Raw genomic sequence first — 27,456 nt, forward strand, 5'->3', positions numbered from 1 at the left:
TAGAGGCAATAGGCATATATTCACGTTTGCAGGAAAAAATCACTTCTGTGTTTGTGAGTTGTGAAGTCAGTTTTATGTGATCAGTGTTTGTTTATCAGTCATGTAAGCAGGGTTTGCTCTATGCATTCACAAGAGTGTAATTTGTCCATCTGGGCAGCTGTCAGTCAAAGCACACTGATTTATGTGTGTGTATTTTTTCCAGTAGAGGTCACTGTATCATTATCAAAGTGTTGTGACGGATTGCCTGAGCAGCTCTTGAAGCAGTTTTCATCCCAAAAAAAAAAAAATTAATCTTAGGATTTCTGATTGTATTCCTTCTGCCCCCCATTTTAAAGTCAATATGAAATTCTATTTACTTTTTTAATACACATTCCTTGTCTTATAGTGAATGATTCTTGTTATTCCAAAGAAAATATTTTGTCTACATAATGTTATATCAAAATGTCAAAACGCTTGTGAGTGTGACATGTATTTGTCAACACAAATCTCTCTTTTCAGTTTTACCATGTACTGTCCACTTTTTAAAATGTAATCAATTCCTCACAGATAAAATCTATGGAAGCCTGTTTTAACCAACGAATAAAAAATAAAAGGTAATTGTGAGTTCACAAATCTGACTTTTTTCTCGCACAATATAAACTCGCAATTGTGCAAAATAAAGTCAGAATTAAGATAAAAAGAAAATTCAGAGTTTTTTTTTTAGTTTGTATCTTGTAATTCTGACCTTTTCTCACTAATTTTGAGTTTATATCTCACAATTCTGACTTTTTGTCTCTGGATTTTGAGTTTTTATCTCTTTTTTTTAAATTGTGTAGTACAAACTTGCAATTCTGACTTTTTTCTTAGAATTGTGAGATGTACACTCGCAAATCTGCCTTTTTTCCTCAGAATCGTGTAATATAAACTCACAATTGCTAGTTATAAAGTCAGAATAGCAGGATATATAAAAGTCAGATTTAAGATAAAAACATAATTCTGACTTTTTTTCTCACAAATGTGAGTTTGTATCTCGTAATTCTGACTTTTTCTCACAAATTTTGAGTTTATATATCACAATTCTGACTTTTTTTTTTCTCTGGATTCTGACAGAATTGTGAGTTTTTATCTCTTTTTTCCCTCACAATTGTGTAATACAAACTTGCAATTCTGACTTTTTTCTCAGAATTGCGAGATATAAACTTGCAATTGCAAGTTACAAAGTCAGAACTGTGGGATGTACACTCGCAAATCTGCCTTTTTTTCCTCAGAATTGTGTAATATAAACTCACAATTGCAAGTTATAAAGTCAGAATAGCGGGATATAAACTCACAACTGTGTAAATTAAAGTCAAATTTGCAAGATAACACAATTCAGATTTTTTTCCGACTTATATATCTCGCAATTCTGAGATAAAAAGTCAAAATTGTAAGATATAAACTCAAATGCGAGTAAAAGTCAGAATTGCAAGATACATACTCGAGAAAAAAACTCTGAATTGTGTTTGTATCTCACAATTCTGCCTTTATTTTATTTTAACATCAGAATAGTGAGATATAAACTTGCAGACTTAATAAATTGCAATTGCATGTTATAACTCACAATTTAAAAAAAAAGAATTGTGAGTTTATATGTCGCTTTTTTTTTTAAGGAAGTCACAAGACTTTCTCAAAAATGTGCAATTCTGACTTTATATCTCGCAATTGCGAATTTATGTCTCACAATTCTGAGGAAAAAAGTCGCAATCACCTTTTTTAATTCAGTGACGGAAAGGGGTTTCCATAAAAAAATCAATTGTATGTTCTTGTTAAAGGAACCATATGTAGGATTGTGGCCAAAACTGGCACTGCAATCACTTTCAAAATACTGTAGAACGGTGTATCCCTTCCCTCTCCCCCCTGACTCGAGGTTGCCAGCTAAGCTGCAGGAGTAGGCTGCAACAAGGAGCTTCCAATGGCAAGTGACGAGTCCTACACAGAAATTTGTTTTTCTTCTGTTAATTATGTTTATGCTTCACAAGAGATGTTTTGCGAAGTAATTATGTATCGCAAAAATTTACAGATGGCGATTAGCCAAATATTTCGCAAATATGTACTGTAATACCACATTTCAGTCGGAACATAGATTGTTTTCATACCCTGCTAGTGGTGCAATATAAAGCTTTTTATGAACGCATTTAGCATGGGCGACAGTGGAAAATCCACTGTGTACGGAAGCAAAGTTAGCCAAACATAGATGAATCTAACCTGTCCAGGAGAAAATCAGCAACGTTGGCGTCTATCTTGAAATTCTTCTCCGTTTTCAGCCGTCTCCGTCTTTCAAAGGCATATCCTATACCAATCCTTGTTTTATTTCGGATTCATAACGAGGTCTTTTAGGTTTGTAACGTTATACATGTTTTATAGGACACGTTCGTATATCTGCAGCTGTAACAGAGCTGGCAACCCGTCTCACGAAACTCTACTGACTTCATGATTGGTAGATAGCTGGAGGGTGGAGCCTCAGACCAAAACACAAAATGACAACAATAACATCAGTTGAGGGCTGCAACTCTCACTTTTAAATGACAATATCCTGGCCGGACCACTGTTGTCAGTGATATAAGTATTTGAAATGAACATGATTTCTTAATGTCTAGTGACATGTCAGGGCCATTTTATGATTAACTGACATAAATTTCTTACATACGGTTCCTTTAAATATCCGGAATTTATATTCAAGTATTACTATACTTAAAAAGGGTCACATGTGGCATTTCATGTTGACTTTAAGATAATGCACAAAAGATTACAAAATTGCTTGTTTTCAAATTTCCTTTACACTACTCTCATATATCATAATTATACAGAAATTAATATAGTTTTAAGCTGGACAGTTGAAAATGTAAGTTGTTTAGTTTCCTAAATCTTAAGAAAAATGGAGTCTGAGAGAAGATTTCTTGTGAGTCTACAGTACCGCCTGTAAGATGAATGATGCATGATATTAGTATATTTAAATCCATACTTCAGTTGGACTTCAGTAGGTCAGAAATTGTCACATGTATGGCAAGGTGGTGGCAGACCAAATGTTGGACCGTATGCACATGAGGAAAGATTTCTAGACCTTTCCAATTCCATGCATATCATTTGGCCAAAAAGGACAATTTCTGTACTGCGTGGTGTGGGTGCGTCAGGGGAACAGTGACACGGGTTGGCGTGGAGTGATATCTGACTGACCTATGCAAACATTCTCATCGTCCAGATCGGCGGAAGCATTCCGGAAGTATCCGAGGCGGCAGTGCTGACAGTTCTGCCCTCTAGTGTTGTGTTTGCAGCTCACACAAGTCACAATGTTGATGAAATCAATGTAACTGCAGCGATTTGAGTGACCGTTGCACTCGCAGTCTGATGGAGAAAGAGTAGATAGGTGTTAGTCTGTGGATCAGGGAACGAGGAGGAGGAAGTGGAAAAGACACAGGAAACTCATGGATGAGAGGACATGGGCATGACATGTGGATGCTAAGAAGACTATAAACTAGGTTAAGACTGTTTAGCCAGCTGGAAAGGTTGGCAGGTATTTAACACTACCTTAAAAAATAATGTGAATTAGATTACAGACCATATTAGCCTATTGATTTCCAGTCCAGCCTTAAAAACATTGACAAATCCTACCTTTACAACTGTTTCTGTATACGATGTCATCAGATAAGTTATTGCTCGTATCGAATTTGTTTATGGATAATTTAAAAAAATATATATTACAGATAACAAATTTGACAGATTTACAGGCCGTCACACTTAATTCCTAAATAAACATGTATGATACACTTGAAAAGTAAATTAGTGTTATTCAATTGGCATGTTTTATGGTATTTTGTAGAAACTGTAGAAACACTAATGTTGTCACTTGTAATCACTATCAAAAAGGCTTTTCTTTCTTTTTTATTTGACTGTAACAGGCATTTTGATTGATACTCTTTGCAGTTTTTCATAATGTAACTGTATCATTTAGCAGTTTCTTTAACAGAAATGGCCAATAAAAAAACGTTTTGCAGTGTCATGATTCATTCCAGCCCACTTAGGAACAATACAAATCATTTTTACCACTTCATGAGCACTTTTTAATGAAAATTACACTGCTCATGGAAAACTTCAGTTCATTCCTATGGGATGTACTGTAAAGCTTATCTGAGTCAGCAACAGTAAACCACCAAGGCTTAGCGAAGGGTCAACTGTGGATCACTGTAGCCTAGATTGCTTTTCCTTATGGTCTCTTATTTTTCATTTCTATTTATGCATTGCTATTTGCTGTGAAACTATATAATTGGGTTGCACTTTATTTTACATTACATTTACTTAGTGTACTGCTTACCCAAGAAAGTACTGTTGTATAATGCTGTTTATTCTAAACAATTTTATTAAAAGTAGTGCTGGGTGATATACCAGTTCAAACGGTAAACCGTTTTGAATTATTGCCACAGTATGAATTTAAAAAAAAATGGCATACTGATAAAAGTGGCTAACCAATTGAGAGGAAATCCCTGTTCACAGCATACACTTCTGACTAATGATTAGAGCACTATTAATAACACTAGAGAAGAGAAGAATTTGTAACTAATTCTTTAACTTGGCAAATAAACCAATGTAAATAGCCGTTAACAGATGCTAAAGATGAACGCAAAGAGGAGAAAATACTGTACCAGGCAGAGCAAACTCACTGTTCCTGATGTGCAAAATATTGGAAAAAACTCTGAATGTAGGTAAGAGTTTATATTAATGCATCTCTGGGAACTGATTGTCTTCTCAAAAGTTTAGATGGCAGTATCGCTGCTGTAAGTGAATTTGTGAAACAGATGTTTTATGTGGCATAATTTCAGAAAGCTAAGGTCAGACCATTCTGTTTTTGCTTTGAATTTGAAAATTATACATCCAATTTATATCAAAAACTGCTCATATATGTAGCATGTTTGGTTGGATCATAAATAAAATGCAGTGTTTCTGCAACTTCTACACTATCAGTCAAAAGTTTTTGAACAGTAAGATTTTTAATGTTTTTTTTTTTTAAGAAGTCTCTTCTGCTCACCAAGCCTGCATTTATTTGATCTGAAGTACAGTAAAATTTTGAAATATTTTTACTATTTAAAATAACTATTTTTTTAACTATATATTTTAAAATGTAATTTATTCCTGTTATCTCAAAGCTGTTTTTTTTAGCATCATTAATCCAGACACCAGATCCTTTAGAAATCATTCTAATATTCTGATTTGCTGTTCAAAAAACATTTATTATTATGTTGAAAATTATTTTGAGGTTTCTTTGATGAATATAAAGTTCAGAAGAACCGAATTTATCTGAAATAGAAATCTTTTGTAGCATAAATGTCTTTATCATCACTTCTGGCCAATTTATAGCATCCTTGCTAAAAAAATAAATAAAAATAAATAAAAATGTGTGTGTGTGTGTGTGTGTGTGTGTGTGTGTGTATATATATATATATATATATATATATATATATATATATATATATATATATATATATATATATATATATATATATATATATAAGCTTTTGAATGCTATAGTGTATAATGTTACAATAATGTTGTATAATGTTTTATTTCTTTGGATCTTTATTAATCCTGAAAAATGTAGTCTTTTAAACAGTGATAACTATAATAATAAAAAAATGTTTATTGAACAGCAAATCAGCATATTAGAATGATTTCTGAATGATCAAGTGACACTGAAGACTGGAATAATGATGATAAAAATGTAGGTTTGATCACAGGAATAAATTACATTTGAAAATATATTCAAATAGAAAAGAGTTACTTAAATAGTAAAAATATTTTAAAATGTTGCTATTTTGCTGTATTTTGGATCAAAAAATGCAGGCTTGGTGAGCAGAAAAAATGCTAAAAATCTTACTGTTTAAAAACTTTTGACTGTTAAAGGCCATTGTCCAAAATTTTCGCATGTTAAAAAATAAATAAATACAACCTCATGTTATGTAAACTGATTTTACACACTCATAAAAAACTGATCAGGTTCAATTTCCTGCATTTTCACAACCGTAACAAGCATTTTGATAGGAAAGAATGACAAATACGAAAAAGAAAAAAAAATGGAAAAACGCATACAAAAATTTCGGAAAGTGTGCAATGACCTTTAGTGTATAAAGGCACAGTCAGGGAAAAAACGTGATAAACCATGAAACAGCCAGAATCGTTTAAACCGCCCAGCGCTAATTTAATTTATAATTATTTCAAAGTTAAATAGCATAGTTATATGTTGTTTTATTTATTCAGTGAGCAAATATTATATTAAATTTGTATCATTTTTGCACAAAGTATTCTGATTTGGACTGCATGCACCAGACAATTATTCCATTTGGCTTGTTAGTAAGGCTGAATATATTTAGATATTAAGTGCAATGCATTTTTACCCTCATTGGATTAAATTTTAAAGAATTTAAGGATGCTTTTACATAACACCGTAATCTAGACATCTCCAAACAGACTGACTAAACAGTAGTCATTAGTCTGAGTGAATAAATCCACCTGTAGGCTTTAATTAACATAGTTGAAATGGACATTAATACAACACTGATAAACTCTGATAATGAGCTGCTGTTAAAGTTGTGTTTGAGAAGCTGATCTTTCCGATTCTTTGCTGTTTGGACACTTGGGGCTTTGAATAATTGATATGATGTTTTAAAGATGCTGGCGACGTGGGGTCCTGCTGTGTCACAGTCAGCTAAGCAGTGGGATGGGGGGCAAGAGCAGCTAATTAAATATAAATGCTCAATTACTCCCCAGATTGGTGAAGGGATGGAGCGATGTTTCACAAACGATCTTGCATCTTCAGCAGACAGCTGTCTAACACTCGACGAGTGAAAATGCAAAGTAGCTAGTTTCTAGAAGAGGGCGCTTTTGATTATACAGCCTGGGGGAGATCCTTCTGTTTTCTAGCAAACACGATACATCATGAGCGGCTTACCTTATGAGACAAAGCAAAAAACAAAACATGCGAGCACAAAGAAAACAGAGAGACAAGAAAGGGCGACATGGAAGAGAGGAAATGAATAACATTTAGGCAGCAATTTTTCCACAGTTTCCATATTACTGTCTGTCCATATTCAGGAAAACAGAAATCAAAACCGAATTGTCCCTTGATAAGCATTGCCTACAGGAGCGCTAATGCATATAAATACATCATTCACATAAAATGTCACTGAAACCCCGAAAATAATGTCTTTTTGCTATCTTGATTTAAAGTATCGCCTTACCTTGAAATCTGATGTACGCTATTCTTGACAACTGCGTTTTTGGACCCCCGGGGATCAAAATCCTCGCGACAACTTTAGAATGAAAGCAACGTTATTCTCTTTGTTGGATATTTGGTGGCTGCACCGTTAGCACAAATCACTCATCAATGTGGAAAAATTCACTGTGAGGGCTGAAAATGTGAAACTAGATACAGTGGAATGATGCTACTGTTATTTAGGAAAACTGACAGTGTAAACAAAACAGCCTAAAACTAGAGGACACTAAGGTTTAGAGTGTCTTTCTTGTGGATCTAATGGCAGCTAAACCAATCAATACGCTACAAGCTGTAAATGTTCTTCACTAACAGATACTCCATCTCATCCACAGCAGCATTACTGGAAGATACAATGCCGTCAAGCAGAAATGCATTTTCAGACCGCAGTCATTTTGAAAGTTAAGCGTTGTGTCGGATGAGTGCAGTATCGTTTCTATAACATATTGTACACACACCTAACTACAAATGCTGTGTACCTTTTTTCTCATAGTCTTTCTTTTCATAATCTTTTTCTTTCTTTTTCTCCTCTTTCTTTTTGTGTTTGCCTTCCCTGCTCTCTTCGGTTTTCCCAGCTTCCTTGTTCTTCTTAATGTCACCAGATACTGTTTATACCAGAGTGTTTGAAGAAGAACACATCACATGACATTATTTTCCAGTTTATTTTATTCATTGTTCAAATCTGTTTCATTTGTTTAATGCTGACATAGTGTTCGAAAGATTAGTTCACCCAAAAATCTTAAAGTCATTCATTCACACTCCCATGTTGTTCCAACCTTCATCTTCGGAACACAAATTAAGATATTTCTGATGAAATACGAGAGTTTTCAAGAAGAAATTGTTCAATAAAGATATTATTTGTGTCGTCTTTGTGCACAAAAAATATTTTCATAGCTTCATAGCATCACGTTGAACTACTGATGTCACATGGACTGTTTTATTGAGGTCCTTACTACCTTTTTGGGCCTTGAACGTAGTAGTTGTGTTGGTGTCTATGCACAGATTTCATCAAAAATATCTTACTTTGTGTTTTAGAGATGAACTAAGAAGACATGAGGGTGAGTAATTAATGACTGAATTGTCATTTTTGGGTGAACTATCCCTTTAAGGATAGTGTTTCAAATGATGGCTGTGTCTGAAACCTCTAAAATGCTGCCTTCCTTACAATACTGTGTTTTGTTTTAAAAGTCTTTAAAGGGATATAGTTCACTCAGAATGAAAACTCCATCATTATTTACTCAACTTTTTGTCATTCCAATCCCATATGACTTCCTTTCTTCCTTAGAATCAAAAGGAATCTTTTATTTATATAGAATATTCCGAAATAAATAAAAAAAAAACTTATTTTTTTGTTTTTCTCCATGTAATGAAAGTGAATGGTGACTGAGGCTGTCATTTTGACAAAAAACAAAAACAAAAACAATTTTTGTGTTTCACAGAAGAAAGTACGTCATACAGGTTTGGAACGACAAGGGTGAGTAAATAATGACAGAATTTTCATTTACTATTCATTTAAAAGAGGCAGGCCTTACTGTTCTGAAGACAATTTGGGGTGTGTGACACAAACGTCAACAGATTTCCTTATGAAGCTCTTTCAAAAGTGTATCATTGTGTAATTTGCACTTTAGCAAGGATTATACTATACTAGGAAAATTCAGATATCAGATTTGCTGTGGATACCTGGGGCTTCTGCATTTTTATCTTTCTTTTCCACTTTTTCACTGATTTCTCCTCCTTCAGATGGAGGCTTACTGTCAGGAGCATCTTTATCTTTCTTCTCAGGGTTTATTACTGTTTTTTCCTCCTTGGACTCAACAAGAGGAACATCACTCTTCTCTCCTACTTCAGATGGTGGTGGTTTACTTTCAGGAGCATCTTTGTCTTTATTCTCAGGGTTTGTTGCTCTTTTTTCCTCCTTGTTCTTACCAAGAGGAACTTCACTCTTCTCTCCTACTTTAGATGGAGGTTTACTTTCAGGAGCATCTTTATCATTCTTCTCTAGGTTTGTTGCTGTTTTTTCCTCCTTGGTTTCAACAAGAGGAACTTCACTCTTCTCTCCTACTTTAGATGGAGGTTTACTTTCAGAAGCATCTTTATCTTTTTCCTCTAATTTTGTTGCTGTTTTTTCCTCCTTGTTCTCAACAAGAGGAACTTCACTCTTCTCTCCTACTTCAGATGGTGGAGGTTTACTCTCAGGAGCTTCCTTATCTTTGTTCTCCAGGTTTGTTGCTGTTTTTTCGTCCTTGGTTTCAAGAGGAACGTCACTTTTCTCTCCTACTTCAGATGGAGGTTTACTGTCAGTCTCAGCATTAGGTTGAGGAGCAACATCAATGACTGTTTCTGCACCTGCCATGACAATTTGAGCACCATCACCTGGACCTTCTGAAGCTGGTTTGATTTCATCAGACACATCAGTTGCTTCTGAATCACCTGAACCTTTAGGAGCAACCTCAGTAGTCGCAGAAGCATCTGAGTCTGGCATCGCTGGTGAAACTGTAAGTATTGCTGGAGCATCTGTTACAGCAGCGACAGCATCACCATCAGATGCAGGAGTTAGAGGAACATCAGTTGCTGGGACAGTCAAATCAATGTCTGGAGGGAGTGCATCAACTGTGCTTGTAACTAACGTTCTTACAGTACTTGCTGTAACCATTGCATCCGCTTCCACTGGAGATCCATCAGAAACGAGTGAATCTGCATCAACAGCAAGAGAGGTTGGCAGCTGAATGGTGCTAGCTGATGCTGAAGATGTTGTTTCAGAAGTTGCCATGGCTGCAGAAGGTGTTGTTGCCATGGTTGCAGAAGATATTGCTTGGGTGTCCATATTAAGTGTTGTTGCAGTGCCATCAGAGGATGAGGCAAATGCATCAGTAACCTCAGGAAGAGCAGACAGTGGATTGCTTGTAACAAAGCCGGTTGTTGCAGTCACAGTGTCGGTTGCTGTGGCGGCCGCATCGGGTATCACATCTGGTGCTGCGGAAACTGTAATTGTGTACAGAGCATAAAGAGTCAGATATCTAAACCGTTCTGTCAAAAGCAGTATAGATGCCTACGGATTCCATCAGTGCCCTTTGGGCTTACATACTGTACATAATGGATGTTATTGCAGCGATTCAACCTTTGGCCATTTCCAGTTCAGCAGAAACGGGATACACAAGATCTGATTGAATCACTTCCCCCGTTCGTGCCCCCATCCAACCCTTCAAGGACAGGACTCGCTGCGTTTTCCTGTTATGGTTTCATGTATCTATCTCTCTCTCCGTAAGTTCAATAAATTGGGCCCTTTTTTGGTCTTCCTTACCATGACCTGGTCTCTTTTCTCTTATGAAATATTTAGCAGCTGTTCATTCAATCGCTATTCAAAAATAGATCTGAAAGAATTGAGCTCCGGCCTTCAGCTGAGCCTCTACCGCCACGCCATGTGCTCTCTAAAGTGATTGTGTTTCACAATAACAGAGTATTTAATGATTTATCTCCTGAGGCTGGGCTTGCCATTTTCATAGTTACAGCTTCAGCGCCGTTAGGTTCGAAAGGCGGACGCTACACACACCTGGTGTGAAGCAGAAATGGCCGGATAGGTGAAGTGGTGGCATATTGTTTTGATTACACAAAGCGAAAAACTTCTTCACAGTCGACAAAACTGAACACCTGCTATCTAGCACATTCGATTGGAAAATCAACCTGCTTTGTAAGAGGAACACACTGCTTGTAAATGCAGTAAATGAGCATATACTCCTTGCAATAAATATATTAGTGATATTGACTTATTCACTGAAAATAAATATTGAAAATGTGAACTTTTTATATTTAATTTTTTAAAAGTAAATATGTTACCCTGGGCCACAAAACCAGTCATAATTGTCATCACCTGAGAGCTGAATAGATAGGGTTTCCGTTGATTTCCGTTGATTTGGCCAAGATACAGCTATTTGAAAATCTAAAATCTCAGGAGTTCTTAGCAATGCATATTACTAATCAAAATTTAAGTTTTGATATATTTACGATAGGAAATTTGCAAAATATCTTAATGGAACATGATCTTAATATCCTAATGATTTTTGGCATAAAATAAAAATTGATAATCTTGACCCATACACTGTATTTTTGGCTAGTTGCTGAGTGTTCTGTCTTTTAAAACTGTGTATTTTAATTATTAAATGTATTTCTTGGCCTTGTGTATTTTTAGCTGGTTGTAAATTGTGTTGAGGGGAAAAAACGAATGAAAAAAGTCAGAATTACTTTTAGTAGTAGTCAACATTATGTCACAGATGCTGACCTTTTGCTTTATTTGTACTGAGTTCTAAACTTTAAGTCTGTAAGATTTCACTGTCTGTCAGTTACTTATTGTTTTATGTTTTACAGCTAAATGCCAGTTTAAACTGGTAACAGCTTGTCACGCACCAGTATGGCATCATCATCAAAACACTACAAGCCAGCAAGCCTCCCCCTGCCCTGCTGACTTCAGTGCTTGATTCAAGATGACATAGTTACTTAAGGAGCTGCCACATGGTATGTTACTTGGCACCTTGGCCCATATATATTAATGAGTGATTTAGCACAGCAGTAATCTTGTTTAATCTCCACACCCTGCTATACCTCAGATCAGAATATAGAGCACCATTACGGCCATCAGTCATGAGTGGAATTACAGTGGAGCGTGATTCCCTGCATGCACTGCTTTCCTCAAGGTCCCCTGTGCACTACGAGAGAGCAAAGAAACTGGAGGGAATTTACCAAGAAGTAGTTCACTTGCTACTGGCCTTGTTTACTTGCATACGCTGCCTATGTTGTTTTTGTATTTTACGGCATTTCTACATAAAGGCACTGCACTATTTTTCTGTTTAGTAAATTATATGCAGGCTTAAAGCATAGCTTAAACTGTTTAGTGAAATTGTCCTATATACAGTTGTCGTCAAAAGTTTACATACACCATGCAGAATCTGCAAAATGTTAATTATTTTACCAAAACAAGAGGGTTCATACAAAATGCATGTTATTTTTTATGTAGTACTGACCTGAATAAGACATTTCACATAAAAGATGTTTACATAGAGTCCACAAGAGAAAATAATAGTTGAATTTATAAAAATGGCCCTGCGTAAAAGTTTGCATATGCTTGATTCTTAATACTTAATGATGTTGTTGCCTGAATGATCCACAGCTGTGTTTTTGAGTCATCTGTTTGTCCTGAACATTTAAAATGCCTGCTGTTTTTCACAAAAAATCCTTCAGGTCCCACAAATTTTTTGTTTTTTTCAGTGTTTTTGTGTATTTGAACCCTTTCCAACAATGACTGTATGATTTTGAGATCCATCTTTTCACATTGAGAACGACTCATATGCAACTTTTACAGAAGATTCAATCACTCACTGATGCTCCAGAAGTAAAAACGATGCATTAAAAGCTGGGGGTGAAAACTTTTGAACAGAATGAAAATGTGTACATTTTTCTTATTTTGCCTAAATATCATATTTTTTTTTTATTTAGTACTGCCCTTCGGAAGCTACAAGCTCTTCAAATTGAAGTTTTTTTTAATGCATTTAATGCAGTTATTCTTAATGCATAATTTGAACTTTTGTAATAGTTTCATACAAGTCCTCAGTGTAAAAAGATGGATCTCAAAATCATACAGACACAGAAAAATAGGGGTGTAAAATTGTACCTTTTGAGGTACAACAGCTTGTCGCTGGAGCAGTACCCTTAAAAGGACATCTTTGTACCTTTTTTACCCCTATAGGGTACATATTGGTACCTTAGAATAGTAATACGTACCCTTTAGGTACTAATATGTACCTATTAGGGGTAAAAAAAAAAAAAAGGGGGGTACTGCGCTAGCGACACAAAACAAACCAAAGAATTTGTGGAACCTGATTGATTTTTCTGATTTTTCTAACAACACAGTATTAAGAATCAAGTTTATGTAAACTTTTGAACAGGGTAATAACTATTATTTTCTCTTGTGGACTATATGTAAACATCTTTTATGTGAAATATCTTATTAAAGTTGGTACTAAACAAAAAATAATATGCATTTTGTATGATCCCTCTTATTTTGGTAAAATTAACATTTTGCAGATACTGCAAGGTGTATGTAACTGTCTAACCTCAACTGTATCCTACTCATAAGGTAAACCCTGAACAGCAGCATAAAATGAAGACACGCAAGCTCTTTTGAAAGCTTGTAAAGATTCAAAGTTATTCAATAAAATAACTGTAATGTATGCATTCTCACAACCAGGAGGGCAAAAGAACAAAACTCAATGTATGACTTTAAACATGCTCCCTGTTGAATATTTCACCTCTCCATTATTAACACAAGTGAGACAGAATAAATGAAGAATGTCTAACCTAAATAGATGGACACATGCTTGCATTTATTATAGCTCATTTCAAGGTTGAACTGTCTTTGCGAACAGAGCTCTGATGGATTTGCTTTATTAAATATCAAAACTTTAATACCAGAAGACATTTAGAGGAAAAAGTTTGTTTATATGATATTGTCTTGTGCGAACGTGTCAACAAATTGCATTTGTGACATTTACAGGAATTTCTCTTACCTGGCAGGTCAGGTGTTGTGGGCACGACTGCGAGTGTTGGACTAGACGGAGATGGCACCATAGTTAAAGACGAGGTGTCTGTCTGGCTCGAGATGGTAGCAGCTGGCATTGTGGGCAGAAAGCTCGTCACAAGTAGCACTTGGGACAGTAAAATTACAGCATGGAGTCGAGAGCCGAGAGAGTAAGTAAAGAGGGCCAGCTACCTCCTACTGTTAACACTTCTATTTTTAATTTTAGCTTTGGAAAACATACTTGTACTTATGCAAAAGAATACAAAGTCTGTAAAAATTACAAGCGGCAACATTTGGTTGTGTAATATAGAAGTTTAATCACTCGGTTTTTAGTTCAGAGCTGTTTTCTACTTTTAAGGGGAGACACTGCAGGCAAAAACATTGTCAAGTTTGAGATTTTGGGCTTTTTGGTTTTTCATAAAGTGTTTTTTTCAGACTAGTTGAAAGAAAACATCCAAAAGACACTGTTAAGTGTTTCTTTATAGCATTTTATCTAGTTGTGTCAATAGATTTCAATTACAATCCAAAAGGCTGTTTTCTCAAAATGAGTTTTTTTTTTCCTACACTGAGCCATAAATCTCCACTTCTGTAGCACTTACACACACCAAACTTTACATTTTTATTCCGGTCTATATCCTGAAGGTTTTTACAGAGGGATTAGTTCATATATAATTTGCTTGATTTTATACAAAATTTTATTTCCCCAAAAAACTGTAACAAATACATTGTTTTCTGCCTGTTCTAAGTATTTTCTGAATTATGGAGTGACAAAATGAGATGCCCCAAATTCCTTCTGTAAAAACATTAGACTCAACATTTCACTTCAACCAGTGTTTCGATTTTTGTACTAGAAATGTATGCAAATTAGTGCATATTTTATTAAATAATGCCTCATTTGCATATTAAAACCTAACATTTTAGAAAACTTGTGATACAAAAAATGTTTGCAATTATTAATGTAATCAATCAGGAGTAAGTAAGGTAATAACTAATTTTTTTTTTTACCCTATTCACCTGCAGTGTCTCGCCTTAATGTACTGCAATAAATGTCTAATGTCTAATGATAATGATTATTGTTTAGATGCTATTACTGATTACATTTTTCCATGACTAGTATGAATTCAACCACAAAGCTAAAACTGTCGAAAACACCAGTACTACTAAACAGCAACGAAAAGGAACTTTAAAGTCAGCATGAAATGAAAATCAGCCCTGTTTACTTTTCTAATACAAAATCTGAAATTATTGTGAGTAATTCAAATGTTTGTCTGGTCCACTTTTCAAAATCCAATTAATTCGTGACAAAGTTTCATCCAACATTTTCATCCCACAAAATATCCTGTTTCGTTCAGAATTGCATCACCCATTTATCCAGATGTTATTGTAAGTACTTCAAATGTTTGTCTGGTTCACTCTGGTTTCGTCCCACTGAATAGTTTCCTTCAGAATTGCGTCATATTGTGTTAGTAAAAAAGCATTTCATGTTGACTTTCATGCAAAACAGGGAGCTAAAAGCACAGACTTCATAAATCAAGACTGTATCTATCCAGCAGCTGAACTGTTTTAAGATGCTAATGCAGTCTCTGCCTGTGTCACCTGGTGTATTGGTGAGGGATTCAGGGATCGCTGAGCCGCCTGTAGGGGCAGGAGGAAAAGTCGATGTGTCACTGGAGGTGGCCGTGTCTAGTCAGCAGACATAAGGATGAGCTCGCCAGTGCAGGCATCAAATACCACGACAGTATTGCCCATCAGAGCCTAAATCAGCCTGATCTCAGCTATTCGCTGACCACAAATAAAGGGCACCGCTAAAGACACTTTACTGCAGCCCACAGCACTAAAGGGGACAAGCACTAAAGACGAACGCAGATGAGCATGGTTTTGATGAGGTATGGATTTACACGACGTCTGTCGCTCATAAAAAACTCAGTCATGTCCTTACACAGCAAATATTGACAATAATGTGGTATGTCCATAATGGTCAAGATGATCTCGTTTGTATTTGTAGATTTTCATATGTGACCCTGGACCACAAAACCAGTCTTAAGTAGTACGGGTATATTTGTAGCAATAGCCGAAAATACATTGCATGGGTCAAAATGATACATTTTATGCCAAAAATATAAAGATTATGTTCCATTAAGATATTTTGTACATTTCCTGCTGTAAATATATCAAAACTATATATTTGATTAGTAATATGCACTGCTAAGAACTTCTTTTGGATGATATTGTCATATCCTAACAAACCATACATCACTGGAATGCTTATTTATTCACCTTATTTATTCATGTATAAATCTCAATTTGAAAAAATTGACCCTCATGACTGCTTTTGTGTTCCAGGGTCACATATACCAATACTGGATAATGTAAAAGTACATTTTTAAAAACATTAAAATATTAATATTTAATCTAATGCTTGAATCTATTGTAGTTTAGTGTTTTATATATATATATATATAAATAAACTACAGTAGATTTAAGCATGCATCAATTTTTTAGATAGACATACAATGTTATATTAAGGTTTGAAATCATTTATATATGGATAACTTTAGAGATGTTATAAATACTACATCATTTAAATAATAATAATGAATATACAATAATTTACTTAATAATAACTTAAATTAATTAAGGTTAATACTCCTTTATTTATGGCCAATAATAACATTAAAAATATAATACATAGAGTATAAATTATGTGAATATATAATAAAATACCTGAAAAATTCATCTAAATATTTTTCTTACCTCATATAATAAATTAAACAAACAAAAAAATAAATGTTTAAAAATTAGTTTAATATATCATGTAAAACAATTATTTAGTTTAATATATCAGGTAAAATGTATTATTACATTAATATTTATTTTTACTCATTTTAAAGCAATTCATTAAAAAAATTGTTTGCATTTAATGTACTTCAAACCTTGGCCAATTATCAATGCAAACAATATATATATATATATATATATATATATATATATATATATATATATATGTATATGTATATGTATGTGTGTGTGTATGTTCTATGTATTCTATTTTTATTTTAATGTTATTATTTATTATTGGCCGTAAATAAAGGAGTATTAACCTTAATTAATCTCAGATAATATTACATAAAAATGTATCTGTGACACTTTACAATAAGGATCATTAGATAACTACATTAGTTAACATTAACTAAGAATGAACAATACTTCTACAGCATTTATTAATCTTAGTTAATTTGTTAATTAGATACAAATGTTATTTTCAGCTTTTACTAATACATTATTCATTTTACAAGTTGCTTGTTAACATCAGTTAATGCACTGTCAACTAACATTAACAAAGGTTAATGCATAGTGTGATAAATGTATTGTACATTGTTCATTCATGTTAGATAATACATTAACTAATGTTAACAAATGATGCCTTTTGTGCCTTAGTGTTACCAATGTATCTAATGCACTGTGATTCATAACATCATTAAAGTAAAAAATTATTTACATTTTAAATGTTAACATGACACTGTATGTCTAAAATCAGACTTTAGGTTTGAATACTGATATCATTATGTCATGGTGGCATCCAAACACCACTGTTTTACCATAGTACTACCCTACTGAAAGTCACACATGCTCCTCAATGCCAGCACAATGCTAATCATCTCTGCCTATGCCAGTATTCACAGTACTGTATGTCAAATATGGAACGTGGCGTTTAGCGTCTCATGCATGTTAGCTTGTTTGCTGTTGTCTGGCTGTCTCAGTAGGAGCAGGTGTCTTCCCTCTGGAAGAGGAATGACCATGTCAGCTCACACTGCGCCGGTGTTGATGGGAGCTTTGGGATTCAGCGTGGGCAGCCCACAGTGAGCACCGCAGCAGGCCGATACTTCCTGCTCTCAGGCATGCTGATGTTTTATTAAGGTTGCGTCCCTCCCTAGCGTTTCATAATTAAAGCATGGCTGAAGACACTGTTCCCTAATTCCATGGGTTTATTGTATTTATATGGTTTGCTAATGAAAAATGGCCCGTGTTACCGATAGATGTTTTATTTAGTGTTGTGTCTGAGTGTCGTGGATGAAAATAATTTATGTCTCAGTCGCTCTGTAATAATTCAGTGAGAGATTCACACAGGGATTCGTGTTCGTTGAGATTTGTGTTGCGTTTTGGTGATTATACAAAGTGGTTTATATAAAGGAGGGCATATCATGGAAAATTGATTTTCCTCTCTTTTGAAATTAAAGATTTTGAAATACTATGTACTTTTTAATACCCTAATGCAATGCAAATCTTCCTTCCATCAGAATAATTATGGAAAGTCATGGTGTTGACGCCAGAACCAACGGGCAGGTGAAAAAAAGTCATAAAGGTTTGGAACAGCATGAGGGTGAGTAAATGATGACAGAGTTTTCATTATTGGGTGAACATACCTGAATGACCAACCACATTTACATATGTGACCCTGGACCACAAAACCAGTCATAAAGGGTCAATTTTTTTAAATTAAGATTATACATCATATGAAAGCTGTATAAATAAGCTTTCTAATTATGTATGGTTTGTATGGTTAAAAATCTGTAATTTGAGGGTGCAAATAAATATTGAGAAAATCGCCTTTAAAGCTGTTCAAATTAAGTTCTTAGCAATGCGTATTACTAATCAAAAATTAAGTTTTTATATATATTTACGGTAAGAAATTTACGAAATATCTTCATGAAACATGACCTTTATTTAATAAATTTATCATTTTGACCCATACAATGTATTTTTGGCTATTGCTACAAATATACCCATGATACTTAAGACTGGTTTTGTGGTCCAGGGTCACATCATAATTTAAATGCTTATCAAGGCTGCATTTATTTGATCCAAAATACAGTACAAATAGTAATATTATGAAATATTATTGGAATTTGAAATAACATCTGTAATGTAATTTATTTTTGTGATATGAAGCTGAATTTTTTTTATTTTCATTCTAATATGCTGCTTTGGTGCTCATGAAATGTAATATTTTTGTGGAAGGAAAGAAGGAAGGAAGGAAGGGAGGCAAGGAAGGAAGGGAAGAAGGAAAGAAAGAGAAAGAAAGAAAGAAAGAAAGAGGGAAGAAAAATAAGGAAGGAAAGGAAGAGATGAAAGAAAGAAAGAAAGTAAAGAAGGAAAGGAAGGACAGAAAAAAGGAAGAAAGGAGGAAGAAAAATAAGGAAGGAAAGGAATGGAAGAAATGAAAGAAAGGAAAGACAGAAAAAAGGAAGAAAGGGAAAGAAAGGAAGGAAAGAAAGGAAGGAAGAAATGAAGGACAGAAAAAAGTAAGAAAGGGGAAGAAAGGAAGGACAGAAAGAAAGAAGAATAAGGAAGGAAGGAAGGAAGGAAGGAAGGAAAGGAAGGGAAAGGAAAGGAAAGGAAGAAATGAAAGAAAGAAAAGAAGGAAAGGAAGGACCGAAAAAAAGAAGAAAGGGAAAGGAAGGAAGGACAGAAAAAAGGAAAAAAAGGGGAAGAAAGGAAGGACACAAAGAAAGAAGAAAATAAGGAAGGAAGGAAGGAAGGAAAAGAAAGGAAGAAATGAAAAAGAAAGAAATAAAGAAAGAAAGAAAAGAAGGACAGAAAAAAGGAAGAAAGGGAAAGAAATGAAGGACAGAAAGAAAGAAGGAAGAAAAGTAAGGAAGTAAAGCAAAGGAAGAAATGAAAGAAAGGAAGGACAGAAAGAAAGAAGCAAGAAAGAAAAAAGGAATGAAGGAAAGAAAGAAAGAAAAAAGGAAAAATAAAGAGAAAGGAAAGGAAGGAAATAAATGCTGAAAATAAGAAAGAAAGAAGGAAGGAAGGAAAGGAAGAAATGAAAGACATTAAGGAAAGAAAGAAAGAAAGAAAGAAAGAAAGAAAGAAAGAAAGAAAGAAAGAAAGAAAGAAAGAAAGAAAGAAAGAAAGAAAGTAATAGATCAGTCAGTCACATTAATTGTATGATACAAAAAGCTCCAAAATATATTGGTCTTTGTAAAGATGTGCTAGGTGGACTGTTTTTCAGCATCTTTTACAGTGATTTTTTTAAAGGTCCATTGAAGTGCTTTGAAACACGCAGCGTTATTCTGTGTTGACATAATTTCAACTGAAACAGGAAGACAGGGCGGGACATGTCAAGCAGTCCCACCTCCTTTTTTAAATAGCCAATAGCGTTTTGTCTATGTTACAGCTTGAGCTAGAGCCATTGAGCTCAGTAAAGCCACATTAAGTTTGATGAGAAGCTGAAGTGCAGGGTTATGCCATCAAAATCGTTGATCCATATTGGCAGAAGTTAGAGACTGTAAGTTTTCAATGCTAGTATTTTGTCATTGTTTTGAAACACACTAGCTTATAAATAACCTTAAGGCTAACATATTTATACTAAAAGCCAAAAAATGTCAATTTTGATTTCATGGGGACTTTAACATGCTGTGTCATGCATGTCCATTCACACAGACAGAATGATCAGTAGAGGCATCCAGAAAGGTATTATCATCCAGTGCCTTTTAACAGGCTACTAATCGAATTAGTCTCTCGTTGTGCAGTCATGCTTTCTAGACAAAGAGTGTATTTGTGCCTGTGTGAGAGAGAGCGAGAAGCTCGGTACAGGGCCGATGAGCAGGGAACGGGTAACAGGAGGGCAGGCATATGGCCACGGGGGGTTAACGTGAGAGCTGGAGCACGGGCAGATTTCTCACGTCACCCCCCCACACCCGCCATCTGCCACCGAACCAGACCAGAACCAAAAGAGCAGGCATAGAGTGGCCCGATCTACTTAAGACTGCTCTCAGTCTCTCGCCACATTAGAACAGAGAGAAACAAAGATAGAGTGTTTGTTTTAAAGATGAGAAAAAAACAAGACAGGCTTGCAGTCTTGTGAATTAATGGCTCTGTTCCAAAGTCTAGTAAGCTGACTATTTAAGGCATCGTAAGTGCGCTCCTGCTGTTCCAAAAGGTAGGCAGGATGACTGTGCTGCCTTCTAAGAAAATGTCTTTTGGCCAGATTTTCTGACAGGATGTATGCTTCACAAAGGAAGCAATGTTAGAATGCATTGTGACAGTCTATCCAAGATGGTGGACAAAGTGTGAAAAATGTTGATTTATAAATACTTATGTAATGCAAAAAGTATGACTAAAAATAGTCTAATTAAATGAGTCTATTTTACTCAATATGTGTGTACTTTTTTTAAGTCTCTTCTGCTCACCAAGCCTGCATTTATTTGATCCAAAGTAGAGTAAAAACAGTAAAATTTAGAAATATTTTTTACTATTAAAAATAACTGTTTTCTATTTAAATATATTTTAGAACGTAATTTGTTGTGATTTCAAAGCTGAATTTTTAGCATTATTATTCCAGTCACATCCATCCTTCAGAAATGATTCTAATATTTTGATTTGCTGCTCAAAAAAAACATTTATTATTATTATGTTTAATGCAGCTGAGTAGAATTTTAGAAAGTTTAGAAGAACAGCATTCATCTAAAATAGAAATCTCGTAACATTACAGATGTCTTTATTATCAACTTTGATCAATTTAAAGCATCCTTACTAAATAAAAGTATTCATTTCTAGAATTTTATTCTAGAAATTAAGGATTGATGCTGAAAATTTAGATTTGATCACCGGAATAAATTACATTTTAAAATATATTCAAATAGAAAGCAGTTATTTTAAATAGTAAAAATATTGTACAATATTACTCATGTTGCTGTATTTTGAATCAAATAAATGAAGGCTCGGTGACAGAAGAAACTTAAAAACATTAAAAATCGTACTTTTCAAAAAAAAAATTGACCGGTAGTGTATTTTACACAATATGTGTGCTATGTATTTATTTGTTCTTTTGCTTATTTGACTTTCAAAGTCTCTACATAAAATTTTACATCAAAAAACAACCTACATTAAATTTTTAATGTACTTCCGAGTCTCCAAAACTGTTTTGCAAGATGGTGTTTCAATAAAAAACGAGTCGTTCAAAGTAATGAAATTTAAGATATTACTGTTATTATTTTATTGTTGGTTTGAAATGTGCTATTAAAACGTAGAACACACAAAATTGGCTAAATAATTCAATTTTAATTAGATTATTTTTAGCCATCATTTTATTTTTAAATCATCATCATGTCCTTTATTTAACCAGGTAAAAGCTTTTACATTTTTTAATTGAGATTAAAAATTTCTTTTAAAGCAGTGACACAAAAACACTTACAAAACTAAATGTAAAAAACATTTACTGGTTGATTCTTCTTTTACCAGCTCATTGATCAAAAATCTAAAAGTATTCATTGCCAAAACCAAGTTACGTTTGCCTTTTTTTTTTTTAAATTAGAGCTTTAAAAGGAAGAAAAAAATAACACTGATCAAACAAACAAGACAGTCAACACATTGTTACTGCTGCTGCGCCATCTTGGACCAGATTTAAAATATATGTTATGTATATTTTAAAATTACATTTTTATGAGTTTTATATTTGATAATTACATTTGAACTACTTTAGCTCAAATTGTAAAGAAATAATAATAATAAACTCCATTCCATCGTGCACCATATTGAGCCTTACAGTTTCTCCCATTCATTTTTGTCTGAATGGTCTGTCTTCTTATACCATCTCGTCTCTGTTATTGTGCTGTTAGACTCTTGTGTGTTTGTCTTAAACAATCTGTAAGGCCGCATGTCCACGGAAGCGCTTTTAGCCCGCAGAAAACGGCAGGCGCTCTGCTGAAAACGCTCGCTGTGAGCACTTGAGAGCACTTCTGCGGTGCAGCATTTTTTCCGTTGAGATGTTTTGGCTGCTATGACACAGAATATCTGTGGAAGTGTAACTAGTATCTGATTACTAGATACAAGTAAGATGTGGCAGTTGGTCAGTGCGCAATTTGTCCCACCCATCCTCCACTGTGATTGGTTAGCTGACTAAAAAGTGACAGTGACTGCATTTTATTCAAAGTTGAAAATGTTTCAACTCTCTAAAGTTGCTGTCTGTTTAGATCAATCAGTCACTTATGAGCTTCCATTTCAGTTAGCATGCTGTCTTAGAAGGCAGGCGCCTATGTAGGCTGTAGACAGTAAGGAAGTTGACTTGGTTTTGGAACAGAGCCAGTTGCTTGCAGTAATTATGAATAATTTCACCTTTATTACGTAGAGTTGCTCACTAAATCTTCGAGATGCTTTTCCCCATGCACTGCCTCAGACACTTGGGCATGAAGATGTGCAATAACATTGCCCTTGCTGGATAAATGCATGAGGGTTATTTTTAGTGTGATGGGAGGCCCACAAGCTTAATAAACATTCATCATCCATTTCCTCCAAATTCCTGCTCTCTGTCTTTCTCTATTGCATTCTATCTCTCACTCTCTTTCAGTCTGTTTTCCTCTCTGTCTTCTCCTTTAGGACAGTGATGGCTTTCTATCACAGTTTCCAAACACTTTGTCCAGGAAGGGCGAAGGGAATGAACAGCACTTCCTTTTTTATTCCTCATCCTCTCACTCAGTAAAATTGAATAGAAATAAAATAAATAATATGTATAGCAGTAGGGTTCAAACCCAGGACTGTTCGGAGATCATCTTGGTAGTGATCATCTTGATTTGCCCCTGAAGCGTATATGCTGATAACCTTCCCGTTTCAGTGGGATGAGTGCAGAGGTCACTGCTGCTGCAGTCCTACTGGAGCGACTAGATTTTAACTAGACTTGCGTCCACATTATAATTTATTCTGACCAGTAATTGCTGACTTGAATAGAAAGAATGTAAAAGCAAACCAATTTGATTTTTTTTAAATATTGATGTTTACAAATGGCTAAATCTGAAATCAGTCATACATGCCATAGTAATAGACTGGCATTCAATGAAGTGTGAAGTAATATATACTGATTATTTCAGAGGCATACAAAGCAAACAAAGTGGATTATACAGTTAGTGTTTATGTGTGACTAAGTAATGAGTTCTCACACATTTGACTGAATTTACATGACTTTTCCAGTTATTTGCTATTTACTGAGAATTAACAATTTACCTATTATTGAATAGTTATTTCACTCAAAAAGCTAATTTCTAGCTAAATACTTATGATAAAACTAAGTACACACCTACTGTTCAAAATATTTTAGTTTTTCAACTTAATGAATACTTTTATTCAACAAGGATGCATTAAATTGATTAAAAGTGGCATTAAAGTTGTACTTTGTATTAATCAAAGAATCCTGGAAAAAAGTATCATAGTTTCCACAAAAAAATATTAAACTGTTTTCAAAAATGATAACAATAAGAAATGTTTGAGCACCAAATCAGCATATTAGAATGATTTCTGAAGGATCGTGTGACACTGAAGACGGATTGATGATGCTGAGAATGTAACACTGCCATTACAGGAATTAATTAAATTGTAACATATTAAAATAGAAACAATTTATTTTAAATTGTAATAATATTTTACAATATTACTTTTTTACTGTATTTATCAAATAAATAAAACGATTTACGATTTAAAATAAATAAATAAAATATACATATAGTCACTACCAGTCAAAAGTTTTTGAACAGTAAGATTTTTTTTTAAAGTCACTTTTTCATCAAGCCTGCATTTATTTGATCTAAAGTATGACAAAAAACAGTAAAACTGTATTAATATTTTTACTATTTAAAATAACTGTTTTCTATTTAAATATATTTAAAAATGTAATTTATTCTTGTGATCAATTATAGAATTGATCATTATATAAATTAATACTTTTATTTCGCAAGGATGCTTTAAATTGATCAAAAGTGATGAAACAGACATTTATAATGACACAACAGATTTCTATTTCAGATTAATGCTGTTCTTCTGAACTTTCTATTCATAAGAGAAACCTGAAAAAATTCTACTCAGCTGTTTTCAGCGTAATAATAATAATAATACATGAGCAGCAAATCAGAATATTAGAATAATTTCTGAAGGAGTAATTATGCTAAAAAATTAAGCTTTGAAATCACAGGAATAAATTACATTTTAAAATTAAAATAGAATAGATTTAAATAGAAAACAGTTATTTTAAATAGTAAAACTCAAAGTCAAAACTTTACTGTGTTTGCTGTACTTCGGATCAAATAAATGCACACTAGATGTTGCTGGTTTTGTCTGCAGTATACTTCAGAGATTCTGTGAACGCTATGTGTGTTTTCTGAGGGGATAGTTGAGAATCTAGAAGTTTTTCATGCAAAAAAAAGAGAAATCTGATTTGAGTTTCGTAATCTGACTATTCAGATTTCAGCAATGTCCTGAAACAGTCCTTGGTGGGTGAGAGTGCTCCATTATTCAGCGAGATGAATGAACACAGTGACACGTCCCTGTTCAATAGGTTATTGAACCTATTGAACCACAAATTTATCCCGGAGTCTAAAAATATTAGAAGTGACCATGAAACTTTTAGTACAGGACAGTTTCTTCCTGTAACAGCACACACGTCACTGTCTATTTTAGAAGGGGGCATCGCACCTTAAGCTCGGGAGAAAAACCTCTCTCACACATCATTAAGCATACATAAAACATTACTTTTTGTGGACAAATGTTGACAGACCGTGCAAAATCTGCATTGCGGGCTGTGGAAGATTCTTTTTTTCTCCCCACTCCAAACAATCCCAATTCTTTTCAGTGAGCATTATTAAATATTTTCAGCTTGGCAATGATTGAAAAAAATGACATCACAAACTCCAAAATCAGGCCGTTCTGACAGGCCCTGATAATATTGAATTATGAAGATATTTCAACATATTACTTTGAGTCAGATAATGTATTTGTGTCTTCTGCATGTGTGTTTGATGGCAGGCAGCGGGACCCTGAGGGAGAGTGAGAGTCCGTGGCCCGACACACGCTGTGATAAATTGCTCTCACTCCAGTGAGTGTTATTCATTGGTCAGAGGTTGGGAAGAAAAGCTTCTCAGGACCCAACAGCACTGTAATGGTACTATAGTACAGTTATAGTTTCAGATGATAATAATACCACACGCCAGTACTTGTGGTATATGGGCAGTAGACATGACTTGTAATTTCTCTTAAAGGAACACTCCACTTTTTTTTGGAAATAGGCTCATTCTCCAACTCCCCCCCGAGTTAATAAGTTGAGTTTTACCGTTTTGAAATCCATTCAGCCATTCTCCTGTTCTGGCGATATCACTTTTAGCATAGCTTAGCATAGATCATTGAATCCTATTAGACCAATAGCATCACGTTCAAACATGTCCAACGAGTTTCCATATTTGTCCTATTTAAAACTTGACTCTTCTGTAGTTATATCGTGTGCTAAGACCGGTGGAAATGCAAAGCTTCAATTTTCTAGGCTGATGAGATTAGGAACTACACTCCCATTCCGGCGTAATAGTCAAGGAAGTTTGCTGCCGTAATAAGGCTGAAGCAGGAGCAGTTCCTTTAAGGTAATTTTCTCTTATATTTTCATCAGTTAGTTGGACAGGAAAAAGATTTTGACCTTAAAAAATACATTTGTTACATTTTAGCTGTTTCAGTAATATATGTATATGTAATGTAACATGGTAATTGTTTTGCAGTATGACAACAATATTGTAAAATGTCAATATATACAGTATAAAATATTGTTTACCCGTATACAGTTGAGGTCAAAAGTTCACATACACCTTGCAGAATCTGCAAAATGTTAATTATTTCACCAGAATAAGAGGGATCATATAAAATGCATTCTATTCTATCCTCTATTTTTATTTAGTACCGACCTGAATAAGATCTTTCACATAAAAGTCATTTACATGTAGTATATAAAAGAAAATAAGTTGCATTTGTAAAAATGAAAAAGTTTACATACACTTGATTCTTAATACTGTGTTGTTACCTGAATGATCCACAGCTGTGTTTTTTTGTTTAGTGATAGTTGTTTATGAGTCCTTTGTTTGTCCTGAACAGTTAAACTGACCACTGTCCTTCGTAAAAATCCTTCAGGTCCCACAACTTGTTTGGTTTTTCAGCATTTTTGTGCATTTGAACCCTTTCAAACATTTGACTGTTTGATTTTGAGATCCATCTTTTCACACTGATGAGAACCGAGGGACTCATACTATTACAGAAGGTAACGCAACTATTACAGAAGGTTCAAACACTCACTGATGCTTCAGAACGAAAATAGATGTGTAAATGTTTCTTATTTTGCCTAAATATAATATAATACATTTTTTTTATTAAGTACTGCCCTTCACAAGCTTCACAAGATACTTACATGTTTTCCAGAAGACAAATAAGTTAAATTTACCCTGATCATCTCACCCCTCAGCTCTTAATGCATTATTTTTCCTTCTGGAGCATCAGTGAGCATTTGAACCTTCTGTAATATTTGCATAGGAGTCCCTCAGTTGTCCTCAGTGTGAAAAGATGGATCTCAAAATCAAACAGTCATTGTTGGAAAGGGTTCAAATACACAAAAATGCTGAAAAACCACAGCATTTGTGGAACCTGATGGATTTTTCTATAGAACATTGGCAATTGACTGTTCAGGACAAACAAGGAACTCATAATCAACTATAACAAAAAAAAAAAAAAAAAAAAAAACAGCTGTGGATCATTAAATTCAACTATTATTTTCCTTGTGGACTATATGTAAACATCTTTTATGTGAAATATT

The 27,456-nt window shown here is 34.3% G+C and overlaps 1 protein-coding gene across 3 annotated transcripts in view; it reads right to left on the reverse strand.

The window, feature by feature from the left end:
• The window catches only part of ntng2a (netrin g2a), a 96,811-nt gene that overhangs the window by 6,237 nt on the left and 63,118 nt on the right, over positions 1-27,456 (reverse strand). The window contains exons 1-4 of one of the 3 annotated variants that reach the window (XM_073819236.1): positions 8,957-10,687; positions 7,756-7,881; positions 7,245-7,316; positions 3,193-3,360 (exon numbers count right to left, since the gene is read on the reverse strand). The exons of 1 other annotated variant lie outside the window; for it this stretch is intronic. In XM_073819236.1, the coding sequence (XP_073675337.1) occupies positions 3,193-3,360; positions 7,245-7,316; positions 7,756-7,881; positions 8,957-10,100 (1,510 nt within the window). In that variant the 5' untranslated portion in view covers positions 10,101-10,687. Of the gene's footprint in view, positions 1-3,192; positions 3,361-7,244; positions 7,317-7,755; positions 7,882-8,956; positions 10,688-27,456 lie in introns of those variants that run through there. One more of the 3 variants, XM_073819237.1, reaches the window with a different exon arrangement.

The sequence above is a fragment of the Garra rufa genome, chromosome 15 (assembly GCF_049309525.1).
Source record: "Garra rufa chromosome 15, GarRuf1.0, whole genome shotgun sequence".
Taxonomy (NCBI): domain Eukaryota; kingdom Metazoa; phylum Chordata; class Actinopteri; order Cypriniformes; family Cyprinidae; genus Garra; species Garra rufa.